Raw genomic sequence first — 25,589 nt, forward strand, 5'->3', positions numbered from 1 at the left:
AATTACGGATATGAAATATGAATTTGAAATACACCTAATGGAAACACATCAATTTCGAAAAAAAAAACTTGCTAGCTCTGACGGTCTGGTCAGAATGGTGGAGATGGATTCTGGCATGGTGAGCAGCCTGACAGGATACAGTGATGGTGTACAGAGCATCACATTTGACCATGAGGGAGAGACGGTAGCAGGGAGTGATGGGATTATTAACGTCTGTGTGTGATTCAGTTTTAACGAAAAAATGAAGTGAATCCAGTTGATTATCACATTTTAAAATGTGTTCTTGGGGTAATAAAAAGTTCTTTCTTTTGATAGCTTACTTTGCAAAATAAACATTTTCTAAAGGAACCCTTACCTTGAACAAAATAAGCCAAGATTCCCAAATAATCAATGTTTTAACACAAGTAAACCACTGTGTGGGTTTCTGTTAACCCTCAAATTGCACACATTGAAATTGTGAATATAAAATACTTCTAATGGAAACACATCAATTTTGAAAAAACACTTAAATTTTATCAAAGAAAAGTTTTCACACTCAGATAAGGTGGTATTTGAGGCAATTTGAAAAAGCCATATTTGGCAAAACTGGGATGGAGACACCTTTTTGGCTTTTCTAGGTCACATGATGCTATGACTAGTGCTTGTCAGTAGAAACTGGCTCCCTCATGATGCAGCAGCAGCTGCAAGAGATGTTATTGCATCACATAACTCTTCAGAAGTTGAGCGGATCACCGAAAGTTTTGAATCCACAATTCCTCTGTAAAATCGTCGACTATCACCTCCCAGAATTCCCTCATACATGGCTGCTCCCACATACAAGGGGCTCGCCTTTCTATTATGGCTCCATCACACACCTACGTGGCCTTGGATTGGAAATAATGACGGCTAGTGTGGTGGCTGCAGTAGAAACAAAGCTGCTAATGTTTTGAACATCCATCACCATGCTGCTACAAATGTTATCATCAGAGGAGAAGTCGCAGAACATCACTCAGTGAAAACATAGTCATCTCACAATTGTGTTTTATCGATATTTCAAAATCTTAAGTTTTGCGAAAATTTGTAAGGGAAACCCGCCTAGTGAAATGCTCTCAGTGTATTAAAAGTAAAGGAACTTGTTCTGCTGGATGCCCCCGTCACACTGCTGCAATATAGAATTATGTTACTATTACTAATGTATGAATTCTTTGAAACCCAAGTAAATGGGCTTGATTTATTTCAAAAAACTTGAAAGAAGGCAACAAGCATCTTGAGAAGAAATGTCATAGCAAGAAATTTGTAGATTTAGAAAATCATAAGCAAGGGAAAACATTTTAAATATTCTTTCAAAGGCATTTTTGCAAAGGCATTTCCTTGTTTGTTTTTGTTTGAGAACTTGAGAAGAAATGACCTGAAAAATAGCAAGAAATTATAAACAAATTACAAGAAAATTGCCTGAGAATTTGCACCAGGAAAAAGAAAAACAGGATAAGGAAAGTAAAAAAACAACAAAACAACAAAAGCCTATAGTATGTATAGAAAAATGAATTACTCCCTGCATGGTCTTGAGATCTGTTTGGTGCAGTTTCCACACCAGGCAGTGAGTGATGTTTCCTGTTGACGTGATGGATTATATTGTCTTTACACCTAAATTCTTTCAGTGTTATGCTCTGTATATTATCATGGAAGGTGTTGTCTTAACCACAACCTCACACACATAATACACATGATCACCTTGTCATATAATTCAGTCTTCTACAATGCCATAAACTACAGCCTCTAAAATGATGTTTGAATGGAACAAACAGCTCTTTGTGCATGTCTGTTAACTGGCTTTGGTTCTGTCTGATGTAGCAGCAGTGAGATGTCCTGCTGTGTTTGTTTCTCCAGATTTGGTGGGTTTGGTGAAGGAGGTGATACCGGATCTGAAGAAGGACAGTATGGCTGTGTGGGTGGTGGATCATACATCTCCTTCTGAGGATTTTAGCAGTTTACTGGACAAGGTTGAACACATGTCTGGAGAAACCCTAAGTGACCTTCCTAAAGTTGACATCATGTCAAACTTTCTCTTCATTTTCACTTCAGGCACCACAGGTACTGCATGAACATTGTATTCCACAGTGATTGCATAACCTATAGATGGTCAGCCACCTTACACTCTGCCAAAATGACATCAAACCTACTCCATGAGAGACACTGGGGAAATTATAAAAAGACAGGAACTAATGTCAACACAAGTTCCATTTAGTAGCTGTTTGGAGAGCCCAATCACATCAGATGATCTTTCTCAGCATATATTTTTTAATTGACAAAGTGAACATGTACAAAATGTTAACATTAAGTTTGTTTTTTTTAAAATTGTATTTGTACATTGCATACATTGAATAGAATTGTATTTCATGTCTTATTTTTAAGTAGATCTATCAGTATCAGTTATCAGCCAGTTGAGTTTTTATATATTGGCATATCGGAAGTCGGCAAAAATCCAATGTCGGGCATCCTTAGATAAAGATATGGATGACTTAATGGATGGATAGATATATAGAATTTAGTTAGCAAACCTGATTTGTCATTACAAAGGCTACAGAATTGAATCAATTACAAACAATATGGCTGAGAATGAAATATTAACAAATACAGCAAATTTACTTAAAATGGAGACTGTTGATTGTAGTGGCTGACTGGTAAATATAGATTGGATACTTAGATTGGACCAGTAATCTGTGGGTCAGTCAGTCCAACCTTTTTGTCCAGACTGAAATTTCTCAACAACAGTGGGATGTATTGATATGAAATTTGGCCTATACATTCATGCTCTCCTCAGGATAAAATATAATAACTAATAGCATAAATAAATCTTCTGACTTTTCTTCTATGGGCATCATCAGGTCAACATTTGAATTTGTCCATAGCTTTAATGTGGATTTACCCTGTTGTATATCAGTGCATCAGCACTGTCGCTGTCAGCATGTCAGGATACTGACGTTTCGCATTCAGCTAACAAGTACAGCCTCGTGGAGCTGCTCGCATGGCTTGCTCTTGTCTTAAATACCAAATACAATTCAATCTTACATTGATTATGCGCTACAAATTATGAAGTACAAATTGCTAAAAAAAAGAACATGAGGGACAGGAAAGTAAACCAAGAACAGTTTTAACTATATTTTGAAATATACAGAATGTAGACCATTTCAGTAACTGGTGTCATTCTCTTTCAGGTCTCTCCAAGGCAGCCCGTGTAGGTCATCTGAAAGCGATTATGAGTATGGCCTTCTTTCACATGTGTGGAGCCACATCTGATGACATAATTTACATCACTCTTCCTCTTTACCACATGTCTGCGTCCCTGTTAGGAATTGGTGGATGCATACATCTTGGTAGGTTTATTTATGTTGCACATTTGAGCATCAAGGGAATTGAAATTACTTTACATAAAACAACACAAGCACTGACACAAAGTGCAAAAAAACCACATTTTAATCCCCAAGTCTTTTTTGAAATGACTTAACGCCACTATGCTATCTTTTATTTGGGCTGGTAAGTCTGCCAGGATTCAAAAAGCAACCGTTTAGAGGCCCAAACAGGATGGGGGCTTTGCCTTACTCAACATCTTGCTGTATTATGGGCTGCCAACCTCCAGAAATTTGGTGAAAAAATGGTGTCATTTCCCTGACATCCATTGGTGTGTGATTGAGGCCAACTTGTGTATTTCATCCTCTCTTCCTGCATTACTGTTTGCTCCTCTCTCAGTGCATCCTTTCCAATATACTAGCAACCTTGTTGTACTTTCCTCACTAAAAATCTGGGAATACTCTTGATCCAGTTTTTAGGTTGACTGATGAATTGTTAGGAAGTTTTGAAAACCTTATAACCTTAACCTTAACCTATAACCTTATAACTAAATTTGGTTTATCAATTCAGGATCTATTCAGATACCTCCAATTATGTAACTTTTTTACATATTTAGTTTACAGTGGTTTACAGGATCCTTTATACCAAGACCAAGCTTAAGAAATTGTTTTCTGGTACCTATGATTCTTGTATCAGGTGCACTCTCTATCCAGCGGATCACAAACACACATTTTTGTCTTGCTTGAAGCTTGCCCCCTTTTGGACGTCTTTTTATGACACCCTCTCTAAAGGAATTGAGATTCCCTTAACCCTGTGTCCCCTAATTGCTGTTTTTAGTGTGTCTCCTCTTGAAGGCAGGTTTGCCAAATACCAGGCTGACCTCGTTGCATTCGCTTCACTTATAGCCAAGCACTGTATATTGTCACAGTGGAAAAGCCCCAACCCCCCTGGCACAACTTCCTGGTTGAAGGACTTAATGTCCTTTCTCCACCTAGAAATAAAGTACACAGTCAGAGGATGCTTGTACATCCACACTATTGTTATCCAGATCTTTATTCTTATTAGTGTGGATGCTTATGCAGCCACACTATTCTTCAAATCTTTATTAGTGTAGGTGCTTATGCATTTGGACGGCTACTCCTTCTGTATACTTTGTGCTATTTAAACCATTCAACTATCAGAACGTTCAGCTCGTTCAGGACATTATTAACATGACTTTTCTCATTTCTACTCTTTATACTTTTTAAAATATTAAGCTTTTTAAACTTTTTTTCCCATTTAAATTAATGGGGACATTTTTCAGATTCTCTTTAACCCACTCCACTTTCAAAGTCTACTGCTTCCACATACTTTCAGCTAGAGACTCCATTTATCTGTTTAACAAGTCACAAGGCCTTCAACTCCTCTGGTATGATTCAGCTCTTTTGTATCTTTTACGGTTTTTGAGTTTTGGCGATTTAAGTTTTATCCTCGTTTCAGACGATTTCTGCGTTTATAATGGAGTCAAATGGAGACGGATTGTTGGAGGTCAGAGCACGTGACATCACTAACGAGCTCCCGCACTCTAGATGTCTCTGTCTCTGCTCTTTCACAAAAATGTCTCAAACAAAGTCTTCTGCTGCCCACAGTTTAAGGTCTTCATACGCAATATGTATATCAGAACGTAGGAAAACTTGTGTGTCTGTCTTTCTGCATGTCTCTGCCTTTCTCTTTCTCTGTGTGTGTTTTTGTTTATCTTTCATTCTTTCCATGTGGCTTTGTCTTTGTCTCTGTGTCTCTGAAGTAGTTCTATAACAAGTATTACTACAACTACTGTTACTACTACCATTACTGCTTACATTGTTCATTTTGTACTGCTTCTTATACTATTCTTATGCTTCTCTTATACTTCTTTTACTATTACCACACTATTATTGCTACTGTAAATACATCTTCTTCCACTACTGCTATTACTGCTTCTTATACTATTACTACCCCTTGTAGTACTGCTATTTTCCTTTACTTCCTGTACTTTTTTGATAAACTGCTACTTCTGCATACTTTGGGCTACAGAAACCATCTAAATGTCAAAATGTTGTGTTCTTCAAGGACATCCATGCCTCTCATTTTATTTTCTACATTTTATGCCTAAAATATTAAACAGATTATTTTAATCTTTTCAGTTGACATCAACTTCTTCCTATGATACTCTTGCAGTTCTACTTGTAGCTTCTTCACTTTAAAGCAGTTCAGCTTTCATTTCTGCCAGTTTTTCAGATATTTCCATCAATTTGTAATACATCTCTGCATCTTCAGCAATAATTTTATGCATTTTCTTCAATAGATTTATGCATTTTCAAACATGCTCTCAAACTGATTTCAGCTATTAGCATCCATGCGCATGTTCCGCAGGAAATGCATTTTGTAGTTTTTCTTTTTCTTCTTCCTTACGTTTTTTGGTCGCCAAATAGTTCTGCATACTTTGTGCTATTTAAACCATTCAACTATCACAACGTTCAGCTCGTTCAGGACAGGTATGCTATGACTTTTCTCATTTTAACTCTTTAAAATCTTTTTTTCTCCCATTTAAATGAATGGGGAAATTTTTCAAATTCTTTTTAACCCACTCCACTTTGAAAGCCTACTGCTTCTGCATACTTTCAGCTAGAGACTCCATTTAAACTTTGAACGGGTCCCAATCCCTTGAACTATTCAGCTATGATTCAGCTCTTTTGTATCTTTTACTGTTTTTGAGTTTTGGCAATTTAAGTTTTATGCTCTTTTCAGACGATTTCTGCGTTTATAATGGAGTCAAATGTAGACGGAATGTTGGGGGTCAGAGCACGTGACATCACTAGCGAGCTCCTGAACTCTGGATATCTCTGTGTCTGCATTTTCACAAAAAAATCTCAAATAAAGTCATCTGCTGCCCACAGTTTAAGGTCTTCATACATAACTTGTACGTCACAACGTAGGTATTGTCTTCTTACACCTTATATGCTCCTTTAAGGCATAGGCGTAATATTTGTATGCCTTTTTCTGCCTCAGAGCAACAAGAGATCCCCTCCAGCTCCCATTTGCTGCAATGTTAATTTCTCTCATCAAGTTTGAGCAAAACCCAGATGGAGGGACTTTTTGAAACTGGATTTTCTCAGTCCTTTTTCACTTTATCTACACATTTGACACATCAATCTCTTCAGCACCGTCTTGTGGTGCTCATTATCCACTCATTTTGACAGCATAACTTAAAGTTATGTCTGTGGCGTGTCCATTTAAGTTTTATACTTTTTTCAGACGATTTCTGCATTTATAATGGAGTCAAATTAAGACCGAATGTTGGGAGTCAGAGCATGTGACATCACTAATAAGCTCCTGCACTCTTGATATCTCTGTCTCTGCTCTTTCACAAAAAAATCTCACACAGTCTTTTTCTTCTGCCCACAGTTTAAGGTCTTCATCCACAATTTGTACATCATTACGTAGACATTTTTGTTTTCTTTCACCTCATATGTCCATTTAAGCAATAGGCTTAGTATTTGTATGCCTTTTCTACCTCAGAGCACAAAGAGATCGGCCCCAGCTCCCATTTGCAGCAATGTCAATTTCTCTTATCAAGTTGGAGCCAAACCCAGATGGAGGGGCATTTTAAAACTATTGTATCTCAGTAATGGTCACTTTTTTCAACACATTTGACCAACCAATCTTTGCAGTAGTGTGTTCAGTAGTGTTCGTTCAGAGTGAAGCATGGAGAGGGACATTATATGTTGTATGCCAGCATTGGCAGCATGAAGTGTTTTGAGTGTGGCGACGTGGGACACAAGCAGATCGCTTGTCTGCATAGGTTGGCGGAGGGGTACTTCGAGCGTGTTGTGCTGGCGGCCACTGACGAGTCGGCGGTTTCTGCAGCTCCGAGTGGAGACAGCAGCGACACTGAGGCCGAGGCAGGAGAGAGACACAGTGGGCAGATGGACAGCCAGGCTGAAGAACAGCGAGCTGGTTCTGACAGAGGGGTGACTGATGACAGCCAGGCTGTCACACTGGAGGAGCTCGGAGCATTGGAGGAGGAGGTGAGTGAGCAGGCTGGAGTTAGTGGTGTTTTAGGCCTGGTAGCAGAGTATGAGCGGAGTCAGGCTACTGCTGCTGCTGTGGGAAGTGCAGCAAGTGAGGAGGAGATGGAGTATGACACTGACTCTGACTGTGTTTCTGTAGCAGACTCTCAGTCATACAGTGGAGAGCTGCACACGCTGGAGGAGATTAATGATTTCCTTGATGAAACATTTTGTAAATCAGTGAAAGTGTCTGATTATTTTCCTGATACCGAGTAGTTCATTAAAAGTGTGATGACTTTGCAGAAGGTGGTTGGCATGGACCTGCTAGATGAGAAAAAACGGTTCTGTCTAAAAAAACATGTAACAAGTTTGAGAAAGTTACTGAAGGCCAGCAAAGGAAGAAAGACTAAAAGTCATGATGTTGTTGCACTGGGTGATCTTTCTCTTACTGTTTTTTTCTGCCTGATGACACCTCTCTCTCTCAGCTTTGTATGCACAAGGTGAGGGTCGGCTCTTTAAACATCAGTGGTGGGAGGGATGGACAGAAGAGGGCCGCTATTACGGAAAGGATCTCACAGAAAAGAATAGATGTCATTTTTCTGCAGGAAACACACAGTGACAGGAACAATGAGATAGACTGGGGTTTGTGGTGGAAGGGACAGTTTTTTTGTCTCATGGGACTAATCTCTCTGCAGGCATAGCAACTGTATTTTCTTCAGGGCTTCATGCACATATCATCTCTACTGCAGAGATTCAGGTGGGCAGGGCTTTAGCAGTCAGGGCAAAAATACAGGATGTTTCTTTCTGTTTTTTAAACATTTATGCTCCCAATCAGGGTTCAGACAGGCTGGAAGTTTTTCAGAAACTACACAGTTTTTTAAAGCAGTGTGATCAGGGTGAGTGGTGGGAGGGGACTGGAACTGCACCGTTAATTTCAAATTGGACAGGACAGGAGAGGAACCTCATCTGCAGTCATCCACCTCCCTGTCACACGTCATCTCGAAGTCAGGTATAGTGGATGTGTGGAGGGTCAAACATCCCCAGCAGAGGCAGTACACATGGGTCAAGGTGTCAGATGGTAAGGTGAGTGCAGCCAGACTGGATAGGGTTTACATGTCGCAGAGTTTCAGTAATAGACTCTTGAACAGCAGCATTTACCCTGTAGGTTTTACTGACCATCACTTAGTACCTTTAGACGTCCATATCTCACCAACCACTAAGAGCAGCTCATACTGGCACTTCAACATCAAGCTGCTTCAGGACAATGACTTTCTTCTGAAATTTAAGACCTTCTGGGGAATTTGGAGAGGAAAGAAGAAGGACTTTACCTCTTTCAGTGAGTGGTGGGATGTAGGGAAGGCTCATATACGAGTTTTCTGTCAGCAGTACATTCTACAGGGAGGGTCAAGAAAGTCATTGACAATCTAGAAAATGAAATCAGGTCATTGGAAAACACCTTATTCTCTCACAGCAGTGCAGACAGTCAGAAGCTTCAGCAGAAGAAACAGGAGCTTCGTGCTTTTTTACACAAAAGAGCTAAAGGGGCTTTGGTCAGGTCACGGATTATCAGTATCAGAGACATGGACACACCCACCTCCTACTTCTTCAACCTGGAGTGGTCCGTCTCTCAGGCCAAACAGATGGTGTGTCTCAGTCTTTCTGACGGTATGGTGATGACTTACCCGGTCCAGATGAGACAGCATGCTGTAGAGTTGTACAGCACCCTCTTCAGGATGGAGGACTGCAGCAGTGACGGTGTGGATGAGCTGCAGCAGGGGCTCCCTCAGCTGGGCTCCGGTGGCAGAGCGGTGCTGGATGCTGACATCTCTCTGGAGGAGCTCACTGCTGCTGTGGGTCAGATGGCTCCTGGAAGAGCTCCTGGACTGGATGGACTGCCTTTAGACTTTATAAGCACTTCTGGGGGGTATCTGGGGCCTGACCTGCTGGAGGTGCTGCAGGAGTGCTATCAGGCGGGGCTGTTACCTGCTTCCTGTCGGCAGGCAGTCCTCTCGTTGCTGCACAAAAAAGGGGACTTGGCTCTTCTTAAGAACTGGAGACCAGTGGCTTTGATGTGCACAGATTACAGACTTTTTTCTAAGGTGCTCTCCAACAGGCTGAAACACTTCATGGATTTATTGATTCACAGGGACCAGTCATATTGCATACCGGACAGATCCATCATGGACAATCTTTTCCTCATGAGGGAGTTATTTGATGTTTGCAAATTGTACAATATTGATGTGGGGGTCATTTCACTGGATCAGGAAAAAGCGTTTGGCAGGGTCGATCATGGTTTTCTTTTTTCCACTTTAAGAGCTTTTGGTTTTGGAGATGGGTTCATGCCACTGTTGGGTTTGCTGTATAAGGACGCTTTTTGTTTGCTGAAGGTGGGCGGTGGGCTGAGCTGTCCAGTACAGGTTCAGAGAGGCATTAGACAGGGATGTCCCATCTCTGGTCTCTTGTACTCCTTAGCTATTGAACCTTTTTTGTGCAGGTTAAGAGCTCGGTTGTCAGGTCTCATGTTACCAGGTTTGTTTCAGCGTCTCTCTTTGTTTGGGTTTGTTGGCTGGGCAGTAGGCAGACAGGCCAATTCCAAAGCTACCGAGAGACCTCAGCTGGGGGCGACAGGGTATGAAGGTTTTAGGGGGTTTTCCTGGTAACAGAGGAGTTTCAGAGAAAGAACTGGGTTAAGGAGAAGGTGTGTGCCAGACTGTCTAAATGGAAATGGCTGCTGCCGCAGCTTTCCTAAAGGGGCAGGGTCCTGATCACTAATAACTTGGTTGCCTCCACCCTTTGGCACAGGCTGATAGTCCTGCCTCCACCAAGGGGCCTGGTTGAAAAGGTTCAGAGGGTGGTCGTGAACTTCTTCTGGTCAGGGCAGCACTGGATGAGGTCAGCAGTACTGTACCTGCAGGTACATGAGGGAGGACAGGGCCTGGTGGACATTGCATTTCCCTCTTTTTGGAGGACACATTGCTACTATCCTTCGCGGCCTTCCATTTCCCAAGATTCCTTGTGCACCCGCGATCTTCAAAAAATGAAAAATTAATTGTCATAATGGCGGCACAGAGTGGAGATCGGAGCGTTGATTTAACTTAATGTGGGTTTTTACTCATTTGAAAATTAAACGCCAGATATGTTAAACTTAGAGGGACATTAAAATCTCATAATTTCATTCATAATACGTGACGTTAGTAATGCTAACACGTAGCCTTCTAGCATACTAGCTATGGGAATGTAGAGCCAGCTCGGCGCTGTAGTCCCGCTACAGAGGAGAGCTCTGCCCGCTGAGTGAGGCTCTACTGCCCGGAGATAAATCTGCTTCCGACACGGACAGAGGCAGAAACAAGAAAGAGCCGCATGAGAGGTTAGGGGTCACAGGACATAGTTCAGGTGCTAAAGGGGACGCTGGCAGCTCGTAACAGGACTGAGACTTTTGTTGACATCTGTGGGGTGCGGGAGGTGCTCTGTTCGGTTCAGGAGAACTCTTTGGTGGTCAGCTTTTGATTTTTTTCTGATGTCGTTTGATGTCTTGGAGGAGCTGAAAAATAATCAAAAAAATTTCCGAACAAATTATAGTTACTCCCATAGCTAGCAGTGAATGCATACAGTTTGTTCACACAATGTAGGAAAACTTGTGGTGGTAGGTTTGAATTGGGTTTAAAAGCCGACTACCCAACACAGCTGGCTCATGGGACCTCAAAAGGAAGGGAGAGCCAATGAATTCTCCTTTTATTCCAATACAAATTGAGATGAGAAATTTCTGGAAATTGGCTGCGGCAAATATTTCTTTACAAAGTGATTTGGGATATCTAGCAGATATATAGAGACTTCAAAGCATATCACACACAATACAAATATTACTTGCAAAATAGAAGTCTGACTTTTTTTTTGAAATAGTATTTCTTTCCAACTCGTAAAACACACAACGAGCAACGCATTGCTGACCCTTCACTCCAGGGTCACCCACCCACCCACATGTCCTTGCAGGCATAATTCACAAAATAGTAAATAAGAGAAAGATTAGAATGAACTAGAAAATTTTGGCAGAAATTTGGAGGGTGTCTGCCGCTGAGCCATGTTCTTCCCGCGTGTTAAGCTTGGTAAGGAGCTACTAATGTGTGTTAGGGGAGGAGGGGGGTGGCAACACTTACACACAGGGCCTATTAAGGGCCCCCTCCACCTGAGGGGCCACAGGGGCCAATCAGTGCCCCACTTGTGGCCCCTCCTCTGGTGGGCCCACAGGTGGACCATCGATTACTAACTGTTGTCTTGAATTGGCCACAAGGGCCAAATAAGGGCCCACTCCACCTGAGGGGCCACAAGGGCCAATGATGGCTATATAAATGGTCAGTTAACCATAAATTACTAGTGGACAAGTGGACCAGCCATCACTTTACATTGGAAAGGTCACGTAAACACCAGAATGGCTCTGTGTGTGTGTGTGTGTGTGTGTGTGTGTGTGTGTGTGTGTGTGTATGTGAATGTTAAGGGCCTACTCCAGCCGAGGGGCCACAAGGGCTAATGATGGCAATATAAAATGTCAGCTAATCATTAATGACTAGTGGACAAGTGGACCAGGCATCACTACTTGGCATCTTTGCATTGGAAAGGTCACACACACACACCAGAATGGCACTTTGTGTGTGTGTGTAAGTGTCTGTTGTTATGGTAATTAATGGCCAAACTGCACCCCTGCTCCCCCCCTCTCCTTTTAGTTCAGCTCAAAGGAGGCAGTTGGATTTAATGGAAATGTCCCTATCAAACTGGTCCATTTTACAGCCATACCTTTCACCAAATAGTCAAAACATGACATCGGGGAGAGAGAGGAGGTTGTAACGAACGCAGCCATATCATTTTTGTGTGGAAAAAAATCTCAGCTATAGTGTGAACCATCCCGACATTTTAGGTTTCCTGGAACAGGTCTATAGCTGAGGATCAGGAATGTATTTGGTCCCTAAACCTTTTGTTGCTTTGTATACAACAGTAGTGTTTGAAAGACCTCAAAACTGGAGGCAAATTTGCAAATCCTATAGAATAGAAGAATAGCAAAGGAATGACTGGCCTTACTCTCCCTCTGAGGGGCAAGGACTCGTTGCCTTCATTGGTTAGATTGGTTAGGTTAAGGCAAGAGGAGTGGGATTGGTTTGGGTTAGGTCAAAATGTCACGGTAAGCCAATCAGAGGTAGAGTAAGCCATTCCTTTGCCATCCTGGGATTCACAAACTCGCTAACTTGAGTGATGTGATGTACTTTGTCTGTACTTTCTTAGTGAGGACTGGAGCAGCAGAATTTTGAATCAGCCATGTCTGTCTGATGCGATCATAGGGAGACCTGTAAAGACACCGTTACAGTAGTCAGGTCTACTGAAAATAATGGACTGGACAACTTGGACAACCGTTTCAGATGCTGTTCAGCATGGCATTTCTCCATTGAGATTTTATCTATCCACAGACAGCCTTAACCTCAGTGGGTGTAATGGCATCAATAACATTTTGAATTTTAGAATTGAAACAATCTACAAGCTCATTGACTGAGACCTCAGAAAAGCTGGATGTGGCGGAGAAAACCTGAATAAATATTTCACTGGTGTTTTCAGTGATTTACCTTTTTTTATCACCTCTGCTTGAACACTGTTTGCACTGAGATATTGCTTTCAGAGAAAACAGTAATGATCTGAGAGAGCAACATCAGTCACCAGACCTTAGAAATGTTCAGACCCTTGGAGATAAGTAAGTCTAGAGTGTGCCCCTTATTGTGTGTGGGCTCTATCAAATGCTGAGTCAGGCCATATTTATCAAGAAAACAACACAGTTCTTTTGTCCCTCTGTCCTTGGGACTGTCAACATGGAAGTTCAAATCTGCAACAGTAACTACACAGTAAAAGTCAATACAGATGGACAGCAATAAAGTAAAGTTATCCAAAAGGTTGCACAGTATGTCTTGCAGATATTTATGAACAGACTGTAGCTCCAGAGGGGAATTCAGCCACATATTCAAAAGAAGCAAAATTTGAGTTGTGTAGAGGGACAGGAAAAGGGGGACACACACAGGCTGTCTGTATCTGTGTGTTCTGGCTTTCTTACTTATTTCTGCATTCTTGTATGGTAGGGCTGCCCAAAAGCATGGTGTGGGTTTTGCATTGAGCAGTCTGCAACCAGGATGTATCCATCAGGTTTTAAGTGTTCTGTACAGTTCCAAGATGTTGAAGTTGTCAATAAACTTACTGCCATGCACCCATGGGATCAAGTTTATTGATGACAATAAAAGCCATGCATTTAGGCTAAGAATTCTGCCAAAATATTTGAGTCTTCTCCCCAAAGTTGGAGTGGGGCCTGAAATACATTGGCCTACATTCTGTGATTGACAGTCACTCAGCTTTTCTAGTAGCAGACAAAGGTATACTTTCAGAATTGTGGAGGCAGTTTTTCTTTGCAGCATGTCAGAAGACCAAGTATGGATAATAATCCTCATATTACTTGGATGTGTTGGGAGGATGACTGGCAACAGTTCTGTCAGCTCACTGATTAGATTTTCAGTCTTTGTCATTGTGCGTGTCTATCGAGTCCTCATTTAGTATACTGTCTGGTTTATCAGGTGCAGAGTTAGCATGTTTCCACCAGCCCTCGGCTTATTAATTGATTAGTTATCAGTCAATTTATTTGTTACATGAAATAATAAAGTATGATTTCAGTCAAATGTTTTAGTCATTACTTTAGATAAGATAAGATAATCCTTTAATAGCCTCACAGAGGGGAACTTTGCATCGTTACAGCACTCAACAGTGAACAGGATACGCAGCAAAAAACAATCTAAATAGTAAAAAATACTAAGAAACAAGGTGCTGTATAAATAAACAAACAAGGTGCAAAAATAGTACCAAACAAGTATCCAAACTCAACAGTTAAACACATATATGTACAAAATATATATACACCAATTGCACATGGAGGAAATTGCACCATTGAAAATTGCACTACAGTACAACAGTGTGTGTCTCCTGAAAGCAGTGCTGGTTGTACAGTCTGGACCTACAGTCAAGGACCTACTGTACCTTTCCTACACACATGTGCGTTTCCAGCTCTACTCTACTCGCCTTTTTTGGTTTTCCATTAGGAAAAAGTGCCTGGTACCTTGTACCTGGTACCACCTTTTTTGGTACCTGGTCTCCTGGGGTTCCAAAAAAAGCAGACAGAGTACTATGTGGTACTAAAAGGTGATGTGAAATTGGTCAGAGAGAATCGTCACTGCATCATCAATGCGTGGCATGCAAGGAATACCCTGAATAGCGCAAACAGCAAAGCTATTGTAGCGGCCACAGTTTTGTATCATTTTTTTTCTTTCCCAAAATGGCAACCAGAATGATCACGCTGTAGTCACTCAAGGAGGTGCAAACCTTTCTCACCTTGCTGTCTGACAAGGGTCCCCCCGCCTTTAGGGTGGGGCAGTGTGTCACTGAAGGAGCTTTCCAGTGCAGTCAGAGTGTCATGCATGGGGTGGGACTTATTCACCAGCATGGAAGACAGCTTGGTGATCATCCTCCTACCTCCCACCACCTGCACTGAATCAAGTGAGCATCTCAGGTTGATGACACAACAGTGTCAAAAAAAGTTATTTCAATTGTAGTAATAGTACTAATAAATAAATGTTTAGGATTAAGCAAGACATTCATTTAGGATTTTTGTGGCTTAAAGGTAGGAGCTCTGCTTGAGCTTCTCAGTGCTGCTGGGTGTAACCTCTACCTTCTTCCAACAGAGTGAAAAGGCAGTTATCTGGACGGCTGGGATCTTTAATGATTCTCCTGACCTTATTTTTGTAGCGTCTGGTATAAACATCCTTTCTGCAGGGTACAGCAACACCCAATGAATGAATGAACCCACTTTGCAGGGCCTTGTGGTCTTGTTCAGTGTTGTTTGCATACCAGGCTGTGATGTTCCCCGTCAAAACACTCTTGATGGTGCACTCTTTTTTTTTATATTTTTATTGAACTTTTATGCAAAGCAGGGAAGACAAGGAAAACAAAATACATAACAATAATACGAACAGTAAACAAATTACTAAAACTAAACCTGGCAAGCGAAGACAGGAACAAACAAGCAGACAGAAAAAAACAAAACAAAAATAGATAAATAAAAATAAAAAAAAACCTTTTAAAAATGAATAAGTATTTTTAGGGAGTCCAGAAAGTTCATGGAAGACAGCATTCTGATATCACATCAAGCTATGGCCCCACATCCTTTTTCCAGGCCAGATCTACGTGTAAGCCCCAATCTCATCATCATGATCGTGAGCAATAACAGAGGGGAAAACATTTTCTGAATGTGAAGCCAGGACCTTTGCTAACAACTTAAAGATCTAGATTTAAAACAGATATAGGCCTGTAGGAAGTGCACTTCTCAGGCAGTTTACCCTTTTTTAATACCAAGGAGATATTAGCCTCCATTAAAGATGGAGGGAGAGCTCTAGCTTCAAATGAGGACTGTAAGGATTTCAAATAGAGGGCTAACCAGGGTGGTGGTAAGCTTTTTATAACATTCTGCACTAAATCCATCAGGGCCTGGGGCTTTATTGTTAGGGAATAATTGGATACAATTCTTGATTTCGCTCTGAGTTAATGGTTTACATAATTCTTCCCTCTGCTCATCTGTAATTTTTGGTAACTCCACCTTTGAAAAAAAATGTGTCATTTCTTGCTTAGAGAGTCAATCAAATTGTAAAGCCTAAGTTCTAAGTTCTATTTTGAAGAAGATTAGCAAAATAGCGATTAGGTTTATTACCAAATTCGTGCATCCTTTGCCTCATGAAAAACAGGTTTTTTGGCCATCTTTGTTAGTTAACTCTCTAAGGCGGTCTTATTCATTTGTATTTGTATTTCAAGTTCTTCTGATGGAGATAAATTGTTTTTAGCCTGGAGTTCATAAAGTTCTAGTTCAAGTTTCCTTTGCTCTATTCCACTTTTCTGTTTAAGCCCAGCTGTATAGGATATGATCAGATCTCGAGTGTAAGCTTTCATGATATCCCACGGCAGACCAGGGGAGACATCTGGAGTCATGTTTATTTAAAAAAAAATAGTTCAGTTCTTTTATGAATTTTTCAAAATAAGGGTCGTGATTCAGGAAAGTGCTGTATCTCAAAGGTCTGCTCTGAGACCCAAGATTCAAGTTACTTAAGTCTAAGTAAATAGGCGCATGATCTGATATAAGAATGTCGCCAATACTACAGCTATTGGGGTGAGAGCAAGGTCGATTCGGCAGCTTGTTTTATGTACCCCTGAGTAAACTGTAAATTTAAACCCGCCACGTATCAACTAGACCGAGTTCACAGATGGTATCTGAAACAGCTTTCGCCCTTTTTTGACAGTGGGTTTTGCACTGGTGGAGATTTATCCATCATGGAAGAAAAGTAGCAGTTGAAGTTACCTGCTGTCACTGTATTGTCTGTCATCAATCCTATCGCCAAACTGGGAGAAAACATGAGATAAAAAATCATTAGATTATATAGGTGGAAAGTATATATTCATAAATGATACCATTTGGCCCTGGAGATGGCCTTTTAACATTACATATCTACCAGATTTATCAGAAATAGTCTGAACATCTGATAGAGGTAGATGCTTATTTACCAAAATAGCGACTCCTCTGCTTTTGCTAGTAAAAGATGAGCTAAACACCTGTCCTACCCAGTCATGCTTTAACTTAAAGTGCTCATTAGCAGACAGGTGGGTTTCTGTCAGAAGCCATTTTGTATTAGGGCAGGCATCATGGCTGCATGTGGATGACAGTATGGATAGCAACTGGAGCTCCCTGAAACTAAACCAAGACAAATAATGTAAATAGTAAAACTGTGTATACCTCCTACATTCCAGCTGCAGATTTTTAGAGAGAACTATGTACAACAAACACCTGGCAGAAATAACAAGTAGACGTTGGGGTCAGACTTTGGTCTGTTACACCTATTACAGATGTGAGCTAGCTTCCCTACTTTAGTAGTGGAAGATGCTAGACCAGCTTTTTTAACACCTTTGTAAAGTTAAATTTATTATACACCTCAGCTGCCAGCCCGCAGCTCTATTCATCAGAATTATAAAATAAACTCAACAGTGAGCGTAAAAGTAACCTTGAGATAGTACTTAAAATAAAAGTATGTGTAAAATTGGGCTTAGGGGGCCCAGATCTATCTCTTTACAACAAGCGTAAACATACAAATTATGTGGCATTCAAGTATTCAATCAAGTATTTGCATGGCATCAACAATAATATAAGGCAAGTCTCGTATCAATGCACAGGAGGGAGAGAAAAAAAAACAGAAATGAAAGAGGAGATAGATGTGCCAGTCCTGAGGCCAAAATATTGAACTTTATGCTCACCAACTCTTAAAAACAAAAAGCCATCTGTTGTCAGAGAAGTTCAGTAAATTGCCCAGGCCAAATTTAAAGCATGATGTAAAGGGAATCCCTCAGTCAACAGGAATCAGGGGGGATTTGTGCGGTGACACTTTTTTCAAAAAGGCAGCAACATCTTTAGGATGGCTAAGGAATTTCTCCTGAACCCTACTTTAGTGTCTTTTGAAGCTCAAATCAAATCAAATTAGCAGAAGCAAAAAGCCATTGTTAGGCTATAAATGAACTACATCGTGGTTGCACCACTTAAACGTCACCACCCTGAATCAATCAACGTCACTGTAAAAACATGTTAAAACACAATTCCAAAATATTATAAACAGATAAATCTACAAGTTCGAGTGCGACTGTTATATAAAAGCTGTAAAGGTGGGCAAGTGGGTTGAATGAGTTTCTGTCTGGTGTGATGACGTCTAACATCTCCGACAAACACTGTAGTCCCTTTTAGCCACTTGTTAGCAACCGCCTTTTTTAAGACGAGTAAAACCTTAAAAGTTCAAAGTTGAGTTTGTATGCAAGTATTTTATGTTGCAGAACAAAATGTCGATAATATATTTAGCCTGTGTTAACCACAGACCTTATTTAAGGCATTTTACCTATTCAAAAAAACCCAGAGACTTTAGACGAGGGAACCAGAAGTGCAAAAAGGCTAACGGACTTCCGCATTTTAGGACTCATTACTTCACCACCCTATTAGCCGAGGGGTCCTCCAGCTCACCGACAACACTGGTTGCTATCTCATGTCTGCTTTCAGTTGGATAAAAAGTTCATTTGTTAAAAAGTAAAGTAAAAGTAAAACTTGTTTTCCAGTGGTGGAGGGGCTATGTGTCAGGAAAAAAAGGAAAAAAAGATGTCAAGGCTGCTGAGTAGTCAAAGGGAATATAAAAGTCGTAAAAAGTGGATGAAATGTGGTCACAAATTATTAATTCTTGATAAATGTTCAAACTAATGAAAGAGATGAAGTTGAGCATGATAAAAATGTGTTTGCACAGTAGCAAAGCAGGAAGTAGAAGAGAACAGATGAACAGCTGTACTTCATGACAAATGCACATAATTTCTGGAAGATTTTCCATTTACATTCAGTACATTCAAAGGTCCAGGGCAAGAAACGACAGGAAACCAACACTACAATAGGTATCCTTTCTGTCAGCCCACAGACCCTTTAGACTTGACAACATAAACTTTTGAAACGAGTCCCTTTTGTATATGCTGTTGGAATGTTTGTTATTGTAGGAAGTAAACAGGGACCAAAGCTGTTGCCTTGGCAACAGTACAGCAATGAAATGGCCTTTAAGGAATTCTCACATCCCAGGACAAAGAGCTGAAACAAAGCAGAGGAAATGTCTCTCTATGGCTCCAGCTGTAATGAATTTGTATCGACAATGGTAGACATGTAGTACTCAAAATCAGAATTTCTATCACTATATTGTGTTCAGTGTTTGTCTTGCCATCTTCTCTCTGTCTTCTCCAGGTGCAACGTGTGTGTTAAAAAAGAAGTTTTCTGCCAGTCAGTTTTGGAAGGACTGTGTGAAACACAATGTAACGGTGGTGCAGTACATAGGAGAGCTCTGTCGCTACCTGTTCAACCATCCCATGGTAAGACTCATCACATTCTCTCCATCCTAAATTATAACTTTTGCCCAGAAGTTTAAAGCCCCACTTTAGTGTATTTTACATTATATACAAACATACAAGCAGTCATCGCAGCACTTTTATTGTGCTGGGATATTGTTGTTTTTAAGCAGGCTGATGATACTGCCATTTAGGGACTTTTGGGTAAAGACACTGACATTTCTGGCTGGAGGCAGCAAAGTCTGTAAAATGGTGTGATGCCCATCTTCTCAACACCAGGGCCAGTGTCCGCATAGTGTTTCTTTTTTTCAGCCCTGACATCTTTCTTCAGTTGTTCCCAATGAGGACAGAGCTTAGAGAAAAAGCACTGCACCCGGCGCTCTGCTCTTATTGAGCAGCCGCTCCAAGGGCTTCTAGCTGAAAAACTGAATTTTTTAGAAAGGCACTGGTGATGCCATTACTGTGGCCAGGGGCGGAGCTAGACTCACAGTACAGTGGGGGCAGAGCTCTCTCAGGAGGACCTTGTGACTAAGTTATTTTAAAATATACAGCTGTAAAATAGTGGATATATCCATAAGCTATATATGATGAATCATTTGTTGAGCCAAGCAAGCCATATGTCCAATAAAACATACAGTCAAGCCACTTTGTGGTGCAAGCTTGTTCTGAAGAGCAAATTAAGAAAGCAGGTTGCCAGTCAAAATGTAAGTTATTAAAAGGCAAGGAATGAGAGAGTAGGAGAAGTGTGATTGTGAGTGCTGAACGCAGTTTCCGCTGTCTGAGGCTCATTAAACTGCCCGATTTATATTTTGTCTCCATTTTGTTATACCAATCTTAACCGCTAGATTAAAACAATTCAAACAGCAAACTGCAGCGGATCAGAATGAGGTTTATGTACATTTGCAATATGTTCTTTGTAGCCCAGTGAGGTCTGAGCCCAGGAATCCCCAAGATGCATGGTGGTGAAGAGAGCAGTTCTTAAAATAGCCTTTAATTTTGCCAATTTTCCGAAATACAAATGTCACTCTATGATTTCTGTTGTGTTTAATGTGTCTGCTTAGAACAGAGTTGTTTTTGTTGATTATTGTCATTTCTGTGCTGGTTTATAATTCTAACTATGAGTGAAGCGGCCATTACATTCCATCACACCAGCTGAACTAGTATGTTAAGTATACCATGCATGCATGGGAAACCCACCACGCAGTAATGATCCATAGCAACAAGCACACTGGTTACTGCCAGTGACCAGTGCCAACAGTAAGAGAATGCCTGTCAGGGGGCCCTGTACCTGGTGGGTGCAGGTTCAGACTAGACTGTACTTGTGTTGTCACCCAATGATATGACGCATTATGACGCTGTGACTTCTCCTTTTTTTAACCTCCTTGAACCCCATCAGGCAGTTGGCTGACATGGCAGGGTAGTTGGCTTTAGTAAGCTCACCTGTGCTTTCCAGGTTATTAAAGGAGCCCCATGTATTCACTCGCTCCCTTCTTTCCTGCAGCAGATATCCACCCTGCATCACTGCCTTCTGGATGTGTACTTTTAACTCTTCCACAGCGCACTCGAGTCATCACTTACTTTGTAGATCCATTGTTCATGGCAGCTGTGGATCAGTGTTTGAGTGTAGGATTGGTGGTTTGATCCCCGGTTCCTCAGGTCAACATGTCGAAGTATCCTTGGGCAAGATACTGAACCCCAAATTACTCCCACTGGCTTTTCCATCGGTGTGAGAGTTTGTATGAATGGTTAAAAACTGAGTAGCAGGTGGCACCATGTTTGGTAGCTTCAGCCACCAGTGTGTTATTGTGTATGTGAATGGCTGAATGTGACTCGTGGTGTGTAAGCATAGTTGAACCACTAGAAAAGTGCTATGCAAGTCTGTTTGTTTTAGCTAAATCTTTTGTTTAGACTCCCTCTGCCAAAATATAACATGCATCTATTGTAATTAAATAATATAAAATAAATTATTCTGAAATGGGCCATTCTACATAATGAGCACTTTTGTAACTTTGAGTATATTTTGATGCTAATATTCTTTAACTTTTACTTGAATGATATCTTGAATGCAGGACTTTTACTTAACTGAACATTTTGACACAGTAGTGTTACTACTTTTAATTAATGGGGCCTCATTTTCAGGATCATATTTGTATTTTGGGGGTCTACTGGAATAGATTTACATGTTTTTTTTTCATTTATTTTATTTTCTTTGGAAATGTTGCCATGCAAATGCAATACAGTAGGTGTGTACTTAAACTAACATTTCTCCCCCTTTTTTTTCATACATAGAGATACTTGAGATACTTGGGTCCATACATACACATGTACTGTATTGCAAATCCTACAAGGTCAAGTCAAGTCAATTTTATTTATAGAGCCCATTATCACAAAACATGTTTTGCCTCAGAAGGCTTTACAGTGTACGACATCCCTCTGCCGTTAGACCCTCACATCACCCAAGGAAAAACTCCCGAAAAAGAACCCCTGAACGGGGATAAAAAAAGGAAGAAACCTCAGGAAGAGCGGTAGAGGATGATGAGGGATCCCTCTTCCAGGACGGACAGACGAGCAATAGATGTCGTAAATAACAAATGAAATACAATCATGGCAAAAAAAAGAAAGAGAAAGAGAGAGGGGGAGAGAGGCACAGCAATAATAGAAACAGATGCATGTCATATTACAATAACGGTAGTTGTGAAATTATTAATTGCACTCTATGATGATGTTGAGGGAGATGATAACAGTCTCATGCATATGCTGATAGGGAGGTGTCCAAAGGCAAGATCACAACATCGGCGCAACCACGACCAGACCACAATCAGGGCGAGCGGGGGGCACAGTATCAGTACAGCCACAGCACGAGCACAACCAAAGGCAGGGTTGCAGCATCAGCACAGTTATCACCACAGTCAGGCACAGTCAAGGTTATGGCCAGGATCCAGGAAAACTAGGAAACAAGGGAGCAGGAATGCTCCCGAGAGGCAACAGGATTAGCGTAGTGCAGTTCAACAGACCGTAATCACGAGCCCCAGGTAGTGACAGTACCACATGGCTATCACAGATGTAAGGCTAAGCTAAACTACTGACGCTAAGCTAAGCTTGCAAATGGCAATGCAGTTGACAGACATGCATGATTTTCCGATGGCGGCATTGAGAGAAGGAAAAGGAGCTCAGCGTATCAGAGGAAGTCCCCCGATAGGTTAAACCTATGTCAGCCTAACTATGGGCTGGTCCAGGCAGCCTGAGCCAGCCCTAATTATAAGCTTTATCAAAGAGGAAGGTCTTAAGTCTACCCTTAAAAGTTGAAACGGTGTCTGCCTCCCTGACCGATAATGGAAGATGGTTCCATAGGAGAGGAGCATGGTAGCTGAAGGCTCTGGTTCCTATCCTACTTTTGGAAACTTTGGGAACCACATGTAACCCTGCATTTTCAGATCGCAGTGATCTTGAGGGTTGGTAAGGAACTATGAGCTGTGACAGATAGGATGGAGCCTGACCATTTAGTGCTTTGTAAGTAAAGAGGAGGATTTTAAATTCAATCCTGGATTTCACAGGGAGCCAGTGCAACGAAGCTAAAACAGGAGAAATATGATCCCTTTTCTTGCTTCCAGTTAAAACACGAACAGCAGCATTCTGCACCATTTGGAGAGACCTAAGAGATTTGTTGGTGCAACCAAATAATAGGGAGTTACAGTAATCCAGCCTAGAGGTGACAAATGCATGTACTAATTTTTTAGCATCTGTTCGGGAGAGGATATGTCTAATTTTTGCGATGTTACGCAAGTGAAAGAAAGATGTCCTAGAAGTTTGTTTTATTTTATATGGGAGGCAAAGGATAAATCTTGATCAAATAAAACTCCGAGGTTCTGTACAGTAGTGCTAGAGGCCAAGGTGATGCCATCTAGAGAAATTACATTTTTGGAAAAGGAGCTTCTGAGGTGTTTGGGGCCAAGAACAATAACTTCAGTTTTGTCTGAATTCAACATCAGGAAATTACGGCTCATCCAGGCTTTTACATCCTTAAGACATGTTTGAAGTCTAGATAGCTGATCAGTTTCATCTGGTTTCATAGATAGATATAATTGCGTATCATCAGCATAACAATGGAAATTTATAGAGTGTTTTCTAATTATGTTGCCTAGAGGAAGCATATATAAAGTAAAAAGGATTGGTCCAAGCACCGAACCTTGTGGCACTCCAAAGCAGACCTTTGTATGTGCGGAGTGTTGATCATTGATGTGAACAAATTGGGAATGATCTGATAAGTATGACTTAAACCAGGCTAGTGACGTTCCTTTAAGGCCAACTAAGTTTTCAAGTCTGTGCAGTAAGATTTGATGGTCAATGGTGTCAAATGCGGCACTGAGATCTAATAGGATTAAAACAGTCGTTATTAATTTTTGCTAGTGCTGTCTCTGTACTATGATGAACTCTGAAGCCTGACTGAAAGTCCTCGAATAAACTATTTTCTTGGAGAAAGTCACAGAGTTGATAAGCAACCACTCTCAAGGATTTTAGAAATAAAGGGGAGATTAGATATCGGTCTATAGTTAGCTAAAATCTCAGGATCGAGAATGGGCTTCTTTAGAAGGGGTTTAATGACAGCTACTTTAAAGGACTGTGGTACATAGCCCGTTAATAAAGACGCATTGATTATATCTAATAAAGAATTGTCTAATAAGAGTAAAGCTTCCTTAAGTAGCCTAGGTGGGATGGGGTCTAGAAGGCATGCTGATGGCTTAGATGCAGAAATCAAAGCAGAGGGTCGGCGAAGGTCAATGGGGGAAAAACTGTCCAAATAAATTTCAGGCCTTGCTGCTGAGGTGTATTATGCTTTGTTTGTATGGGTCTTATCTTGAGGTCAGAGGTCTAGGGATGATTACGTCTTGGAGTCAGATGAGTAGAATATTGATACTAGGCTTACATGACATGGACTGTGGCCCCTTGGGGGTTATTTTTGTGATTGAACACAATAGGTGAGGAATGTTTACTGATGAATGTGTAGATGCTTGTGCCTATTTAAGAGACATGCATGAGTTGTAAGACAGAGATTCACATTGGTCCCGAATCTTCTCCCAGGCAGACTAGGGTGCCTGGTGGATGCTGAACTTTGTTGTCATAAATTAATTCTTATGCAACCAAGTCGGTGTCAGTGGCGGTTCCTTCATCGTCTACACATCATTGCTACTTAAGAAACAACGACACTGCACACACTCACGGTCAGTTGAGGGCAAGAGATGATGGATTTTATCTCGAATAGTTATAATTTTATTATTAAAGAAATTCATAAAGTCGTCACTGCTTAGGGCCGAAGGAATACAAGGCTCTATGGAGCTGTGACTCTGAGTCAACCTGGCTACAGTGTTGAAAAGAAACCTGGGATTGTTTTTGTTTTCCTCAATTAATGATGAGTAATAGTTTGCCCTGGCATGGTCGAGGGCCTTCTTATACACTTTAAGACTGTCCAGCCAGACTAAACGGGACTCTTCCAGTTTGGTTGAATGCCAATGTCTTTCAAATTTTTCGCGATGTTTGTTTCAATTTGCGAATCTGGCGGTTAAACCATGGAGCTAATTTTCTTTGTTTCATTATTTTCTACTTGAAGGGTGCAACAGTGTCGAGAGCTGATCGCAGTGAGCCAGTAGCATTATCGATGAGACAGTCAATTTGAGAATGACTTATGTTAGTAGTAGTGTTCTCAGTCGCTGTAAGACATGGTAATGATGTCAAAGCAGAAGGAATTAGTTTCTTAAATTTAGCCACTGCTGAATCAGATAGACATCTAGAATAGTAGCTCTTACTGAGAGGCTTGTAGTCGAGTAATAAAAGTTGAAAGTTATTAAATAATGGTCTGACAGAGCAGGAATCTCAGGAAAGACTAATAAATCTTCAATATCGATGCCGTATGCAAGGACTAGATCGAGGGTGTGATTGTAGCGGTGGGTGGGTTTATGTACACACTGACTGTGGAGAAAGCAGAACTAAGGCTATCACTATTAACATCCATGTGAATGTTAAAATCCCCTACGATAATAATTTTGTCTGATTTGAGCACTAAACTTGACATAAGCTCAGAGAACTCAGATAGAAATTCAGAGTATGGATAAAAGATGCCCTTTTTTTCATGAAATTGGAGAAAATAAAACACTATCTTCGAGGTTCCAACGTTAAATTTTCTAAAATTTGGCTCCCCTTCCTAGAACATGTCAGGTCCATTCAGTTGAATATTGTCCTCATCGGTGGTGTGCCCCCCGACACTGTACC

General features: G+C 40.9%; 1 protein-coding gene across 3 annotated transcripts in view; it reads left to right on the forward strand.

Annotated features, from left to right (window-relative positions):
• The window catches only part of LOC121959637 (long-chain fatty acid transport protein 6), a 69,741-nt gene that overhangs the window by 3,670 nt on the left and 40,482 nt on the right, over window positions 1-25,589 (forward strand). For all 3 annotated transcript variants that reach the window (XR_015775123.1, XM_088070919.1, XM_042509054.2), the window contains exons 2-4: window positions 1,867-2,070; window positions 3,195-3,353; window positions 19,225-19,349. Coding sequence is in view for 2 of the 3 variants with exons in the window: in XM_088070919.1 (XP_087927045.1) it covers window positions 1,867-2,070; window positions 3,195-3,353; window positions 19,225-19,349 (488 nt within the window). In the remaining variant the exon portion in view is untranslated. The remainder of the gene's footprint in view (window positions 1-1,866; window positions 2,071-3,194; window positions 3,354-19,224; window positions 19,350-25,589) is intronic.

This window comes from Plectropomus leopardus, chromosome 20, assembly GCF_026936395.1.
Source record: "Plectropomus leopardus strain MGB_pleo_1.0 chromosome 20, ASM2693639v1, whole genome shotgun sequence".
Classification (NCBI taxonomy): Eukaryota; Metazoa; Chordata; class Actinopteri; order Perciformes; family Serranidae; genus Plectropomus; species Plectropomus leopardus.